Source organism: Cynocephalus volans, chromosome 8, assembly GCF_027409185.1.
Source record: "Cynocephalus volans isolate mCynVol1 chromosome 8, mCynVol1.pri, whole genome shotgun sequence".
NCBI classification, from domain to species: domain Eukaryota; kingdom Metazoa; phylum Chordata; class Mammalia; order Dermoptera; family Cynocephalidae; genus Cynocephalus; species Cynocephalus volans.
The window spans coordinates 21375680-21391243 of record NC_084467.1 but is presented as its reverse complement, the minus strand read 5'-3'; the positions used below and the strand labels follow the sequence as shown (position 1 = coordinate 21391243).

The 15564-nt window shown below is 47.6% G+C and overlaps 1 protein-coding gene across 1 annotated transcript in view; it reads left to right on the top strand.

Moving 5' to 3' along the window:
- The first annotated feature begins 8045 nt into the window (after positions 1–8045).
- The window catches only part of SLC9A1 (solute carrier family 9 member A1), a 50493-nt gene continuing 42974 nt past the window's right edge, over positions 8046–15564 (top strand). The window contains exon 1 of the mRNA XM_063105247.1: positions 8046–9194. Within this exon, the coding sequence (XP_062961317.1) occupies positions 8843–9194 (352 nt within the window). The 5' untranslated portion in view covers positions 8046–8842. The remainder of the gene's footprint in view (positions 9195–15564) is intronic.

The window sequence follows — 15564 nt, the reverse complement described above, 5'->3', positions numbered from 1 at the left end:
TAGATGCTACTTTTTATTCATCAAATTGACAAAGATTAAAAAATCTGACTCGAACAAGTTTTTAGGAGGATATGGAAAAAGTGCTTCTCTCCTACTTGCAGGTGGGAGGGCAGGGGTACTTTAGGAAAACAATTTAGTCCAGGAAAGCAGAAAATGTACAAACCCCACCACCCAGAAATTCCACTTTCATATGTAAAGAGAGAGGAATTCTTACACATGTGCACCAAGAAATATGTACAAGGTGTTTGACACAACATTGTTCACAATAATATAAAATTGGTGCAACCTGAATGGCTATCAATAGGGGAGCAGATATAAAAATTGAGTATGCTAACATGATGGAATATTTACTATACAGCAATTAAAAGGAAAGAATGAAATCTATATATATCAACATTGCTTGATGTCATAAATACATTATTGAGTGAAAAAGCAAATATGAAGAAGGATATATAAGAAATAATGCCATTGATATAAATTTAAAAGACACACAAAAATACTATGTATTGTTTATGTATACATGTATCCTAATTCATTTATCTAGCAAATCTTTCTTGAATGCCTTATTATGTGTCAAGTTCTGTTCTCAGTTCTGAGGATATAACAGTGAACCACAATAGCTAACAATTACATAGGACTTACCATGAGTCAAGCATTCTTTAATAATAATAATAATGGAAGCAAACACTTATGTAGGTGCAATATTTTTTTTTTTTTTTTTTGTCTTTTTTGTGACCGGCACTCAGCCAGTGAGTGCACCGGCCATTCCTATATAGGATCCGAACCCGCGGTGGGAGCGTTGCTGCGCTCCCAGCGCCACACTCTCCCGAGTGTGCCATGGGCTCGGCCCTATGTAGGTGCAATTCTAAACACTTTACATGTATTAACTCATTTAATCCTCACAATAGCCTTACAGCATATGTTCTGCTATAACCCTCCCAGATCCCCAGTGGTCCTATTAACCATTATGCTCTACTGCCTGGAATTCCTGCTGTCATGGAGCTTATATTCTAGTGGGGCAAGACAGGTAATAAAAATATATAGCATGTCAGACAGTGAAAGAGTGGTGGAGAAGGAAGGAGAGTGGGGTGGGGGTATTGCACTTTATAATAGACTGGTCAGGGAGTGCCTCACTGAGTAAACATTTGAGCAAAAACCCCAGGGAAGTGAAAGAGGAAACCATGCAGCTATCTAGGGGTAACTACATCCCAGGCAGAGGAAAGAGCAAGGTCAAAGTCTCTGATATGAGTAAACCTAGAGTGTTTAAGGAGTAAAAAGCAAGGAAGCCAGGGTGGCTAAAGCAGAGGAAGGAAGGAAGGAGTCAGGGGTGAGGCCAGAGAGAGGTGGGGGCTAGATTAGGTGCGGCCTTGTGGGCTATAAAAAGGACCATTGAGAGGTCTGAGCAGGGGATGACAGCACCTGACTTAGGCTCTAAAAGAATCCCTCTGGCTGCTTTGTTGAGACAATTATCTAGACAAGAAATGGCACTGCCTTGGACCAGAGTGGTCATGATGGAGGCCGTAAAAAGTGGTTGGATTCTGGAAGAATATTTTGAAGATTGAATTGACACTATTTGCGGGGGATTGACATGAGAGAAAGAGGAGTCAAGGATGACTCAAGTTTTGGGCCCAAGTAAGTGGGAAGACAGAGTGGCTGTTTCTTGGATGGGCAAGACAGTGGGAGAAGCAGGTTTGGGGAGGGAGTGGGAAGGTCTGGAGTTTAGTTTGGGATGCCCTCCGTTTGAGAAGTCTGTTAGACAACTGGGTGGAGATGTTGAGAGTTCAGTTGGATGTAGGAATCTGGAGTTTAGAGCAGGGAACTGGGCTAGAGCTATACATTTATGAATTGTCCTTATAGAGATGGTGTTTGAAACCATGAGAAAGGATACGTTCACCACAGAAATGGATGTAGAGAGCAGTGAAAAGGTGAGAACCAAGCCCTGAGGCCCCCAACATTCAGAGGTTGTGGCTGAATAAGAGGAAGAGGGAAGAAGGATTCAGCAAAGAGAGACAGAAAGAATTGCCAGTGAGGTGGGAAGAAAACCAGGAGAGTGCAGCTCTCATAAGCTAATTGAAGAAAGTATTTTAAGAAGGAGCAAGTGACCAAATGTGCTGAAGGCTGCTAATATGTGAAAAAAGATGAGGACCAAGAAATGACCGTTTGGGCCGAGCCCGTGGCGCACTTCGTAGAGTGCTGCGCTGGCAGCGCGGCGACGCTCCCGCCGCGGGTTCGGATCCTATATAGGACTGACTGGTGCACTCACTGGCTGAGTGCCGGTCACGAAAAAACGACAAAAAAAAAAAAAAAAGAAATGACCGTTTGATTGAACAACATAGAGGTCACTGGCGACATTGACAAGAGCAGTTTAGGTTCAGCACATGGAGTGAAAGCCCAATTGGACCCGGGTCAGCAGATGGGAGGAGAGAAACAATGCAGCCAGTGTAGACAACTCTCTTGAATTTTTGACAATTTTGGAGGGTGGTGTAAGGAAGTGTCAAAATAACACATAACACTCATGATGGAGGTAGCGTGGGGGCTGGAGGAAGGGAGGAGAATGTCATTGATGGTTCAAAGGCTTTTTAAATTTTTTTTGACTCCTTCTATTCTGCTCCTTAACGATCTGGAAGAGGAAGATAAGGGAAATGGGGCTCCAAAGAACCAAGTGTGCAAATCAGCCCATCCCACTTTCTCTGGGGTCTCTAAGGCCCAGGGTAAAAGGGTGGAATGCAGCTATATCAGCTGGATTTGCTTCCAGACCTTTTCCAGAGATTTTCTGTCCATTTGTCGCTGACCAATGAAGACGAAGCAAGCGAAGACCAAGGCCACATCCACGACAGCCCCTTTGAACTTCCAGACTAAGGCTTGTTCCACAGAGTTGGGCAGCAGCTTCAGAACTCATTCCTCTTATTTTTAAAAAATTTTTATTGAATCATAATTGATTATACATATTTTTGGGGTTCAACATTGACATACGCTGATCAAATCAATATAATATGTATTATTACAAATCATATCTATTCTTTACGCCGCTTGTCCAATCTCTCCCCCCCCCCCCCCCGCCAATTACCCTAGATTTCTTCTCTCCTTCTGAAAGAGTAATGGTTACTCTGTTGATTTGTTGCCTAGATCATCTGTCTAATGCTGAGAGGTGTGATCAGGTCTCCCAATATTATCGTAGAGCAAATGCTTCTTCTGTCACTCTGGAAGGGGCATCCTCTTCTTTTCTTTGGTCTCTGCTGGTGACTCTCCTTATGTCAATGCACTCCAGTGGCTGGCGGACCATCTGCATGGTGGTTGTCGTGTCTAGCTGCTTTTGTGGCAGCCATGGTTATTGTGGTGGCTGTAGTGGACCACCCACATGGAGGTGATGTTTTTGGCATGTTCCTTACCTAGTTGGTGGTGGCACTGGTGGTGTGCCTGGTTGTGGGAGAGGGGTCCGGTCCCCAGCTTCATGCCTCAGGACCCTGAGTGGACCCGTGGCACTAGCAGTGTGCCTAGAGCTCATTCCTCTTAGACAAGCTGCCTGTGATTTTCTTCACATACCCTGAGCAACCACACTCAGGAGTGGTTTTAGCCTGAATGTTAGAACGTGGAGGGCACATTTTTGCCACCACAAACTCTTCCACCAGACAACACGGCAAATTTGAGATACTCACTGATGGCTTCTCCTCTCACATGGAGGAGGAGAAAGCTTGGCACAGCTTTCAAGAGAAAGCGCCAAGTGCGCCCACAGGCATGGAGTGCTCAGTGTCCCACCTGTGGCACCCATCCAAACAGAGGGACCTGCTCTACTGGCCTAGTGCCTCCCTTGGGGCACAGAGGCAACGCTGACTCTAAAGCCCTCCCAGAGGTTCCAGGTCACGACAGCAAAATGCTGGTGTCACCTATCAGGGCAAAAGGTCTTTTTGGATGTGCCTGCGGCCACAGCGAGAAAAGCCCACATGCATTTGGTGGCTAGGGATGCAAGTTGCTTCTGTGGGGCTCACCAGGTCCTGGAGGAAAGGTGGGCGGAAGCACACAGGCCTGCCATCTGCGCACCAAAAGATTTAAAAATTGTATAAAACGATGCAGACTGTAAAACACAATGAAAACAGAGGAGAAAATATATTGAAAGCAAATATAACAAACTGTAACAGCTGATAATTCTGAAAGTTGAAAATTTGGGGGTTATTTTATAATTTTTACATTTTAATTTTTAAAAATTTTTTAAATTATTATTTTTTTTCTTTTAAAAGATGACCGGTAAGGGGATCTTAACCCTTGACTTGGTGTTGTCAGCACCACGCTCACCCAATGAGCCAATTGGCCATCCCTATATGGGATCTGAACCCGTGGCCTTGGTGTTATCAGCACCACACTCTCCCGAGTGAGGCATGGGCCAGCCCCATAATTTTTACATTTTTAAAATAAATAATTAGGAAAAAAAAGTTTGTGGGCAAGAATGTGTGAAGGACTTTGAGTGTCATGCCAGGAATGGGGTATGTACCTGTCTAAACAGGGGATGACCATGGCCCAGAAAGTTCTTCCTGAAAGCTTTGTGGAGGCTGGAATGCAGGTGGGGGTAATGGAAAGTGTACTTCAATAGTCCAGGCCAGGGTTTTCCAAAGTGTGGACTGTGGACAATCTGCATCGGAATCTTCCTGGGGCTCTAATTAAAAATGCAAATCCTGGGCCTGTCCCCTCAGATCTGCTAAATTCTAACCTTTCCAGCAGGGCCAAGAAATCTGTATTTGAAAACAAGTGCACACACCCATGATTCTGAGAATGTGGAGTGGGAGCAAGTTCAGGGGGAAATGGTGGGTTGAGTTTTGTTCCTGGAGAGACAGAGGTGTCTGTGGGACATCCAGTTGGTGAGTGGACATTAGAATATCAAGTTTGATGATGGGTGTTTATCAGATTCATTACTGATTGCAGTTATACATGGTAGGAACTCACTAAATGTTTATTGAGTGAATTATGAACTTAGCTTAAAAGCAACTCACTGAATCCCAAATTCTAACTCCTTACCATCCTACAAACTCTACTGCAGTTGCCCAGGGTATGCGTGTTTTTTCTTGGTGGCTATCAGCCTGGAGAAGTGGGAAAAGCTTGGATTTCAGGGCCACGCAGGCACACCTGGATCCAAATCTGGCCCTTCTTCTTTGAAGCTCTGTGGCCTCAGACTAGTGATTCTTATTTTGGAGCTTCGGTTTTCTCATGTGCAAATAATGCATCCTGTGATTCATTTATTTATTCAACAAATATTTATTGAGTCTCTATATGCACTGGGCATGGTTTTAGGTGATGGAGAAACAGTGATAGACATGACAGACATGGCCCCCCTCCTGGAGCTCATATCCCAGAGGCAGGAAAGGGCAGTAAAGAATAAAGATAATAAACAGGCAAATTATGCCATATGTAAGAAGGTGAAACATACTATGGAAAAAATTTTAAAAAGAGCAAGGTAAAGGGCTGGGACTGGGTGGTAGTGGTTGCAATTGGGCAAGGGGAGTGTTACTATGAAATAGGGTTACCACGTAGTAGGCCCCGTTGAGAAGGGAGATTCATGGAAAGTCTTAAAGGAGGTAAGGGAGGTAGCCCAGTGGATATCTGGAGAAGAGTGTTCCAGGCAGAAGGAATAGCAAGTGCTAAGTCCTGGAATAGCAAGTGCTAAGTGCTGTGCTTGGCAGTGTTTGAGAAACAGCAGAGAAGTGGTGTGATTGGAGCAGAGTGAGTGAAGGGGAGATTTGAAGAAGGCGTTTCAGGGCTGTGATAGGACGACAAAAGAAAGAAGGAAATGAACACAGTTGCTGAGTGCCAACTACAGGAACTGTGCTTGACATACACTGGCCTCTTAATCCTTGCAATAACCTTACAAGGCAGGTATATAACCCCACCCACCTTTTATATACAGGAACAAACTGGGGGACAGAAACAAAATATGACTTGCTCATGATGCACAGCTAATAAGTGGCCAAACGGATCCTTTCCCAGTGCCATGCATTATTTGCTACATATCTGTTGATTCCCTGCACTCGAAGGATTCAATGAGGGGGTTAGGGAGCAAACATGGCCTAAGCAGGAGGAGATGGCACCTAGGACATCCTGAGGATGTCCTAGATCTGACGGGGAAAGGGTCTGTAGAGACATGGCCTCTCTGAGCCGAGAGCAGTATAGGCCTGCATTAGTTAAAAAATGAGGATTTGTTCAAACAAGGTTACAAATATTGCAGTATATTTTAATTGATTACATTTAACAAGATAATGGTTTTTTTTTTTTTTTTTTTTAAGAAAAAGATGACCGGTAAAGGGATCTTAACCCTTGACTTGGTGTTGTCAGCACCATGCTCAACCAGTGATCTAACCGGCCATCCCTATATAGGATCCGAACCCAGGGCCTTGGTGTTCTTGGCACCACATTCTCCTGAGTGAGCCACGGGCCGGCCCTAACAAGATAATGTTTTTAACATGCACAATATACAGCAATTAATGTACTTAAAAGTATTAAATTCATAGCACGCTACAGACGTGAGGGTCTTCTTTCTAACCTGTCAATTGTCTCTGTGACTGAATATGTAACTTCACGTGGTCCCAACATCAAGCCTACATTTGAGGCCCCCTTATACATGTAAATAAAGATAATGATGCTAAATACATGTGGTGCTTGTCAGGTGCTGCTCTGAGTGCTTCACGACATTGGGTAATAGCTTCATAACAGTCCCACAAGGCTGGCACTCTTGTTGTCCCCCATTATGGAGGAAGAAACTGTGGAACAGTGACTGATTTACCCAAGATCTTATAATTTGGCTATCCACATTACGCAGCGCTTGTACTTAATTATTGAACTGAACCGAACCTCTCTAAAATCACTTTGTGTCTTTGAGCTAATACGTTGATTTTCTTGGCCTTAATTCACTCTTCTGTAAAAACAGGGACAGCATTTCAGTAATTTCAATAGTTCTCAACCCTAGTTGTACATTAGAGCTTTTGAAAAAATATCCATGCATGGCCACTAACCAGGAGCAATTTAATCTAAATATCTGTTCCATTATAGAGCCATGATCTTTTGACCTTACCAATTCCAACCAACACCATAGGTTCAAATCTCACTTCCACTACTGTTGTGGACTGAATTGTGTTTACCACAAAGAATTTGAAGTTCCAACCCCTAGTGCCTGTGAACTCAGTCTAATTTGCATAGGGTCTTTGACGATGATCAGTTTAAAATGAGGTCATCAGGGTAGACCCCTGATCCAATCTGACTGGGTGTCCTTACCAAAAGGCAAATTTGGACCCAGAGACAGAGAGAACTCTATGTGAAGACTGGAGTTATGCTCAAGGAATACCAAATATTGCCAGAAGGTAGGAGAGAGCCATGGAAGATTCTCCCTCATGGACCTCAGCAGAAACTAACCTTGCCAACATCTTGGTTTCGGACTTCTGGCCTCCAGAACTGTGAGACAATGAATTTCTGTTGACTCAGCCACCCAGTTTGTGGTACTTTGTTATGGCAGCCCTAGCAAACGAATACAACTACTTATATACTAGTTAAGGAACTCTCTTCACCTGTTTCCTCACCTGTAAAATTGGAACCATAGTAATGTGCCAGGGTGCATTCTAAACACTTTACGGGCGTTATCTCATTTAGTCATTCCATTATCCCTCTGATACGGGCACTGCTACTATCTCTGCTTTACAGATGAGAAAGCTGTGAAAAAGAGAGGTTAAGTAAGTAACTTGCTCAAGGTCACATAGTAACTAACATAATATATGCTTCACAGGATTACTGGGAAGCCTTCATGAGACTGCGGGTGTGGATGTGAAAGCGCTTATAGTACAGTATTTTACCCGTGTTAGTTAGAATCTCTGTAGAGTCAGGACTTTTTTTTTTTTTTTTTTCCATCTGACTCTTCTTCCTCTTCCTACACGATACTTCCTTCCTTGGGCGATAGGGGCCGCTGCGCTGCGCGGGCGTTGACAGGTCCCTCTAGCCCGCGCGCCGGCCGCTCGCTGGTGCCTATAAGTGGCAGCGCCGGGCTCAGATAGGCTTCAGTCCGCTACCGCGGGTTCCGGGGCGGGGTGCGGTCTTGGAGCTAGCACTGGAGCCGCAGCTGGACTTAGAGGCGCTGCAGCTGGGCCGGGGCGGAGCGCCGCGCCGTGCCGGGGCCGCAAGGAGGGGCGTGTTGCTGCTGGCCCACCGCGAGCCGCCCGCAGCCCGCGCCGAGGCGCCTTCCCGCCAGGCCGCCTGCCTCCGCCTTCCGCCTCCATTTCCCCGGAATCTCAGCCCGGCGCGCCAGGACCCCGGCCCTTCTCTGGGTGGGGAACCTCCCTGCCGTTTTCTGGCTTCACTCCTTCCTCGCAGCGTGGGCTTCCAGCCCCCTCTCTCCTTTTCCCGGACTGGGTCTCACCCCCTTCTGTCCCCTTCCTTTAGCTCAGGCTCCCAAACCCTTACCTTAGCCCAGAGTCCCAGCTCCTCAGCCACTTTCCTCAGCCAAAGATCCCAGCCTTTCCTCTTCCTTTGCCTTGCGTGGGGTCCAGGCTATCCTGTCCCTTCCTCTGTCCCTAGGGCGCAGTCTTCTCCTCCCACCACCTCTCCCAGACCTGGAATTCCAGACCTTTTGGTTTCCTCCCGTGGTCCTTCCTTGGTCCTTGTCCCTCTTCCCCAGTTTGGAGTTCCAGATTGCAAACCCAGACTCCCTACACCCCCAGAGGACTGCTTCCACGAAAATACTCTAAAACATGAATTTTTCCTAGGGACTACCCCAGTCTGTCTTCCCACTTGCTGACCCCCCTGCTACCTATGTCCCAGGTCTTACTCTCACTTTGCTAAGGGTTGAGACCTGCTGGGCTGGGGAAGCAGCACGATGCTTCTGTGGTCTGGCATCTGTGGCCTCTCTCCGCCTCGGATCTTCCCTTCGTTGCTCGTGGTGGTAGCCTTAGTGGGGCTGCTACCTGTTCTAAGGAGCCATGGCCTCCAGCTCAGCCCTACTGCCAGCACCATCCGAGGGTCAGAGCCACCACGGGAACGCTCGATTGGGGATGTCACCACTGCCCCACCGGAGGTCACCCCAGAGAGTCGCCCTGTTAACCATTCCATCACTGAACATGGCACGAAGAATCGAAAGCCCTTTCCCGTCTTGGGCATCGACTACAAACATGTTCGCATACCCTTCGAGATCTCCCTCTGGATCCTGCTGGCCTGCCTCATGAAGATAGGTAAGTCCAATTTGCTCTGATGCCACCGCTACTGCTACCACTGCCACAAGACTGGTGAGCTTCTTGCCCCATCTCTTACCATTTGAGGCTGCCCAGGAATAAAGATCTGAACTATTCCTGTAACACAGGCAGCCTTCATCTTGCCTTCTTGGTCCTTCTCAAACTCCAGCTCTGATGCTTCCCAAGATTGGAGCCAGTGTCGTGCATGGGAGAGAGCAGTATTAGAGGATGGGATGCTTCTGATGATACTAGATAACTTCAGCAAGGCTTCCAGGCCTGGCAGGTCTCCTCTGGCTGGTCCAGACCCCGACGGGCGTCAGGCACCCAGCTGTGTGTGAGACTGAGAAGTGTCTTCTAGCAAGTGGCACACATTCTGCTCTAGCAACAGCAACCAGTGCAATATGTTACATACTTCATGGGAGGGTGTTCCAGGATGTCCTGTTTGAGGAGTTTGCATATAGCAGGGACCTGGGTGCAGGAGACTTACAAGTATGGTGAAACACTGGGGAGCCCCATATTCTCACTTTGCTTCTTCCCCAGAATGTTGTCAGCTTTGCCTGACCAGGCTGGTAGGAGCCCCTGAGTCAGTTTCCGGCCCAGGAATGCCATCCTTTATACAGCCTATGGGATTGTAGAGGAGGTTGAGGCTTGGTTTGTCCCCAGCTTACTCCCGGGTTGGCACCTGGTTATGCCTCAAGGTGCTATCTGGACCAACCAGTCATGTTGGCCTGCTGCTCAATCAAGTAGAAGAGGTACATGGGGGAGAGGCTAGGGGTGTTCTGGTCTAAAGAGACTTTGAAATGTTCTTTTTGGGAGAAGAAAACAAAAACGTTGTTCCCTTACAGAGGGTTGGTCTCCCTGCCAGGTGTGATCGCCCTGTTCTGCTAGGTGATTGGTGGAGCTTACCAGAGCCTGCATAGCCCAGAAGTCCTTGGAAGTGGTGTCCATGGGGGGTGGTTTGAAACTGCCTTTACTTTTTTGGCCTGCCCCTAGCTAGTGGAAGGCATGAGGTCCTGGGATTCTGCTCTTCTCTTTGCCTAAGATTTGGGTTTGGGGAGTCTGAAACTCTTGGCAGGAAACCTTGCAGCCTTCCCAAGGACATGCCATACAGGAGCTGAGTGGTGATGCCAGGCTGGTGTGAGGCAGGCTCAGGGACAAACTGCAGGAGGGCACTGGTGCCTCTGTTTTGATAGATCCAGGAGATGGCTTCCCGATGCAGGGCTTTGGTGCTGAGCTGGTTGCAGTGGCAGGGCCTGTACCCTGATGGCAGCCAGCTTCCTGCAAAAAATCAAGGACTGGGCAATGGGAACCATATGTACTGATTGTGACATAAAAGCATGACCTTGAACAGCTGGGGCCTTTTTCTGCAGGTCTCCCTCACCTGTGAAGTGGGCAAGAATCTCTAAATTTGACCATACCAATTGAGTCATGAAAACTTGTTCTAATTTGTTGTAAGAAACTGGCCGTGATGTGTCATTTGCCTGTGTGAGACCAAGAAGATCTCACAAGTGCTGTCTATAAATTGCCTCCTCTCTATGACCCCCTCACTTCCCAACCACACCTGGCATTGTATCAGGGCATTGGGGGCTGGCACACACACTGCAAGTCTCAGTGCCTGCTGTGGGACAATGGCATCACTGCAAAGGCCCTACTCTGGGCAGTCAGAAGTTTGTCCCTTCGGGCCTGATATCTTTAGTTTTGGGGTCAGGCTTGGCCTGGCCTGCTTTGTGACCACCAGATTGCTGTGCCCAGGACCCTAGGCAGCTGGAGAGCTGAGACGGTGCCATGGCAAGGGTATCCGTCTAGAAGTCAGGAAACCTGGCTTCTCATCCCACCTCCCTCTGTGACCTTGGGCCAATCATATCTCCCTACACATCAGCTGGTCTTTGTGGCCCCTTCCAGGTCTGATATTTCTGCCATTCCACTGACTCGGGAATCTCTGGCAAGTCACTCAGCTTTGGGTCTCAGTTTTCCCATCCTAAAATAAGGAGGCTGGACATGATCTCCTTTGCAGTTCCAAAAATCTGTTTCTCTGGCGTTGGCATGTTTTGGCTTCTGAAAACAGGAGGCCTAGCATCTGGCCATCATGGGGAAGAGTGTGGAGAAAGGTGGCCAAAAGATCTCAATGGTCCCTGTTCAGGTGGCCAAAGTGAAGGCCCATTTTTTCCCCTTCATCTTTGCAGTGTTGAAATCACCCACCACTCTGCCACTTACCCTATCTGAGCCTCATATCTAAAACGGGAAATAATAGTATCTAGCTATAGTGCTACTGATGTGATGATGACATAAGTTAATGCATATACAGCTGACTTTGTACATACAGGAAGCGTTCAATTGAGTGGCAGCTGCCCCATTAATATTTTAACTGCATAAGGCAAATGCGTCCCTGCCTCAGCATCCTACAGTCTTCTGAGGCTGGGGGATTACAAATCTTCCAAACCTAGGCTGCTACTGGATGTCCCTCCTTAAGGTTTCATGGTTTGGGGTGTGTCCTACTGATTTTACTCTTCCTTGAGCTGCCTCCAGTGCTGGTCATGTGGGGAGAGGAGATAGCACTAGCTGTTTGGGGGGATGGGGTGGGGGGCTGAGGCCATGCTCCCTCTGCACGATCAGATACCCAAGAGCCCGGGAGCTTATTTTGGGGTCTTGCCTATTCTCTCCACACTCCAGCGTGGGCAGGAGTTTCATTAGAGCCCTCATTCTGTCATCTGTGGCAGCTGCTTCCCTTGCCAGGCACCCATCCTTTAAGAATAGAAAGTGCTGTGTGCAGCTCTCGTTCCTATCCCTATCATGGAGCAGAGCCTCAGGTAGACACTTGCAAAGACTGCTGGGTGGGAGGGGAAGCATCAGAGCTGAAACTCTAGAGCAGATGCCTCTGGGTTCCCTCTTAACTCTGACTCAGTGGGTGACATTAGGCAAGTCAGTTCCCTTCTCTGGGCCTTTTTCCTGTCTCTGACAGTCAGGGATCCTTGCCTTTTCCTTGGCGGGGAAGGACTAGTGGAGTGAGGGAGATTTGGACTATTAGGAGAACTGTGAGAGTGACCCAAAGGCTTAGGGTTAGGTTCATTCCCCACACCCACCCCACACTGTGGTTTGGACCCTGCATGAATTCTTTTTTTTTTTTTTTTTAAAGATGACCGGTAAGGGGATCTTAACCCTTGACTTGGTGTTGTCAGCACCACGCTCTCTCAAGTGAGCTAACTGGCCATCCCTGTATAGGGATCCGAACCTGTGGCCATGGTGTTGTCATCACCACACTCTCCCAAGTGAGCCATGGGTCGGCCCTGACCCTGCATGAATTCTGCTTTGTTCCCAGTTCACCTGACTCCCAGTCCAGTGCTTGTTCCAAGGGAGAACCTCACTGTAACCCAGCTCACCGCTGGCATCCCCTGTGTGTGTTTACCCATATTACTGACCCGGAATGCCTGGCAGAGGCCTGGGAGCCTATGAAGCAGGTATTTATCTTGTCTTCTGACCAGGGACAAAAAGGTTTCTTTTGTCCTTTTACATCTAATAGCTTTTGTTAGTTTTGGTCTTTGCAAGGCGTATCCTGCCATTTCCTCCTCAGAACAAGTCTATGAGTAGGGGAGAAAGGGGGCCATATTGCCCACTTCACATGCATGGATATCAGACCACAACTGGTTTCCTGTAAAAATGACACTAGAACTCACCTCTCCCACTTCTCAAAATGAGAGAGGAACAAACAGCTTAAAGGTCACCTTGAAACTGTCTCAAGAAGCCCAGATGGGACTCTCTAAAAAGAAAGTGACCTTTTTCTCTTTGGGGAAACTGCTGACTGACTGCAGGACAGTGGGAGGAAGGTCAGCCAGGGACTGGGAGGAAAGCTTCAGGTAGGACATATGGAGAGCCCAGGTCGGTCAGATTGCCTGGATTTCATTCCTCCGAGCGTCCACATGGCTTAGCTCACCTTTCTTCTCATTCCCAGCCAGCCCCATTCCATCCAGATCTCGTATAAAAGAAAGACATGGGCTCTGCCCTGACACTTCCTCTCGGCACCTGTGTGACCATGGACCTTGGTTCATGCACCACATTTCTCTGAACCTGACTTGCCTTATCAGTAAGGTGAAGATACTGTCTCCACCTTCTAAGACCAAGGTAGAGATTGAGCAGGGGAGGGAGCCCAGCAGAGTGCCCAGCTTATTGTAGTGGCTTTCAGGGCCTGTTCAGATTCCTCCCCTTTTAGAAGGTCTTCCCAGCCCACTCCAGCCACCAGAAGTTGCTTTCCATTTCTCCCCCGTTGCTTTCCATTTCTCCCCCGAACCCTTTTCTCATTTATCCACAAATTTGGCATCAGTCCTAGCCTGCCCTGTGACATCTCCTCTGTTGGGTGTGTGTGTGTGTTTTAATAATAATTACCATTTATTGAGTATCTACAGAGTAGTGTCAGGCACTTTATAAAAGTAATCTCATTTAATCCCTGCTAAAATCATATGAGATAAAGGCTATCTCTGTTTAGCAGATGAGGAAATGTCTCAGAGAGGTTATCTTTAGTGATGCTGAATTGCTATTTATTTTCTGTTTGAGTCTTGGATAGCCTCCTGAAAGGGTACAGCTGCATCTCCTGCCTCTCACATTCTCCTCAGCAGAGGCACACGGCCCTGCACTCGGGAATTGTAGGACTCCCTCTAGGGCTTGGGCAGCTGTCGATGGTGGAAGCCCTCTCCCCAAAAAGCTGCAGATGTCTGTGTCTGGCTTTGGGCCTGTCCTCTGTCCCTGTGAATCTGTATGGTGCTCCCAAATCCTGCAGTCAGGCTGTGCCTATACCTTATTCTCTGGTAGTGACCCTGCCTGCCATCTCTCTCCTTCTGCCCTCTCAGTGGTCTGCTTGGGCAGGGGTATACCAGTTAAAGGCTTTCCTTTAGTCAGCAGGGGGTGGCTGACCTTGTGATCTCCTGCCTCTGAGCAGGAAGGGTGCTGGGCTGCTTTTGGTTACCCTCAGGGCCCAGAAGGATCCCCGAGAGGCAGTCTCTGTGTTGGGAACAGGTGGCACAACTTTCTTTAGCCCTGCAAGACTGGAGGCGTTTAATAGTAATTCTCATTAGTACTGTAATTTGTTTCCAAAGCACTTGCATGTACAATATTTAATTCTGATCTTTGCAGTCGTCCTGTGGGTTAAAATAACAGGTGATATTGATGTACCCATTTTACGCCTAAGGAAACCGATTCTTGGGTTGTATCCTGCCTGTGATCACTTAGCAAAGAAGTAGCAAAGGACACAAACAATTCCTGGGCTTCTAACCCAAGGCCTTGTCCTCTTTCCTGCCTGGCCAACATGCTGGATGATTGTGAGGATCAAGAGGAATGAGAGATGCAAGGGGGGTTTATATTGATTTTTTGTTTGTTTGTTTTGGTGGCTGGCTGGTACGGGGGGAAGGGGGCTTTGAGGAGAGTAAATGACCAGACACATCTACATTGGTAATCTGGATGGTTATGAGGAGGGACATCAGTTCCTCCTGTAGGAAGGAAGGGCTGAAGGAGCCAGGTGATCTGGAGCCCTGGCCAGCTCAGCTCCAACTTCTTATCAATCCCTCAAACACACCTGTGTTTGTGTGAAGGCGTATAAAGGCTGAAGTCAAACTTGGGACTGTCCTTCCCATAGCCTTTATTGGTGGAGCTTTTGACATGGAGGTCCTTTCCTTTCCCTCAAAATGTTGTAGGCCTTCCAGTAGGAGAAAGGAGAGGCAGGGAAGTGAATTCCAACAAAAAACATGCTGGATGGGGCAGAAGGTCAAGAGAGCGGTGATCTGGTCTTAGCTCTTTGTTACCTAACTGTGTGACCTTAGGCAAAGCACAACCTCTCTGAGACTCTGTTTCCTAATTTGTAATAATTTTGTTAAATATTTGCTAACTGTATTTGCTGCCAATTTTTAAACTCCTATTTTGGAGGCTGTGTCAGGCACTTGCACAGCTAGAAAACGTTGGGGTGTAAGCTCAGATCTGAGTTCTGTGCTTGTGTCCTCATCATCATGCTCTGACTCTAAGGGCCTTTTCAATTCAGAAATTAAATTTTTCCCATAATTGTTATGAACTGGGAAGGTTTAAAGGTTCTGGTATTTCAAGTCATGGCTGCTTTCTGTGGATCACTTCTTGGGTTTGGGGGAAAAACTGTGACCCACTCCAAGTCCCACGGTGAAGCACATAGCCTTTCTCAGGTCATGGCATTCAGAAACACACAGGAGGACAGGGAGCTGGAGCTGAGGGACCCAGGCTTCCCTGGGGATAGCAGCCTGTACACAGCTGGCTGGCCTGCCTCCTTCTCTCCCTCCTCTTGTCCCCTCCTCCCTGCCCCCTTTCCTTCTGAGGCAGTGAGAGAAGGCTTGCTGAGCAAGCCCAGGATCTGGGTTATTCC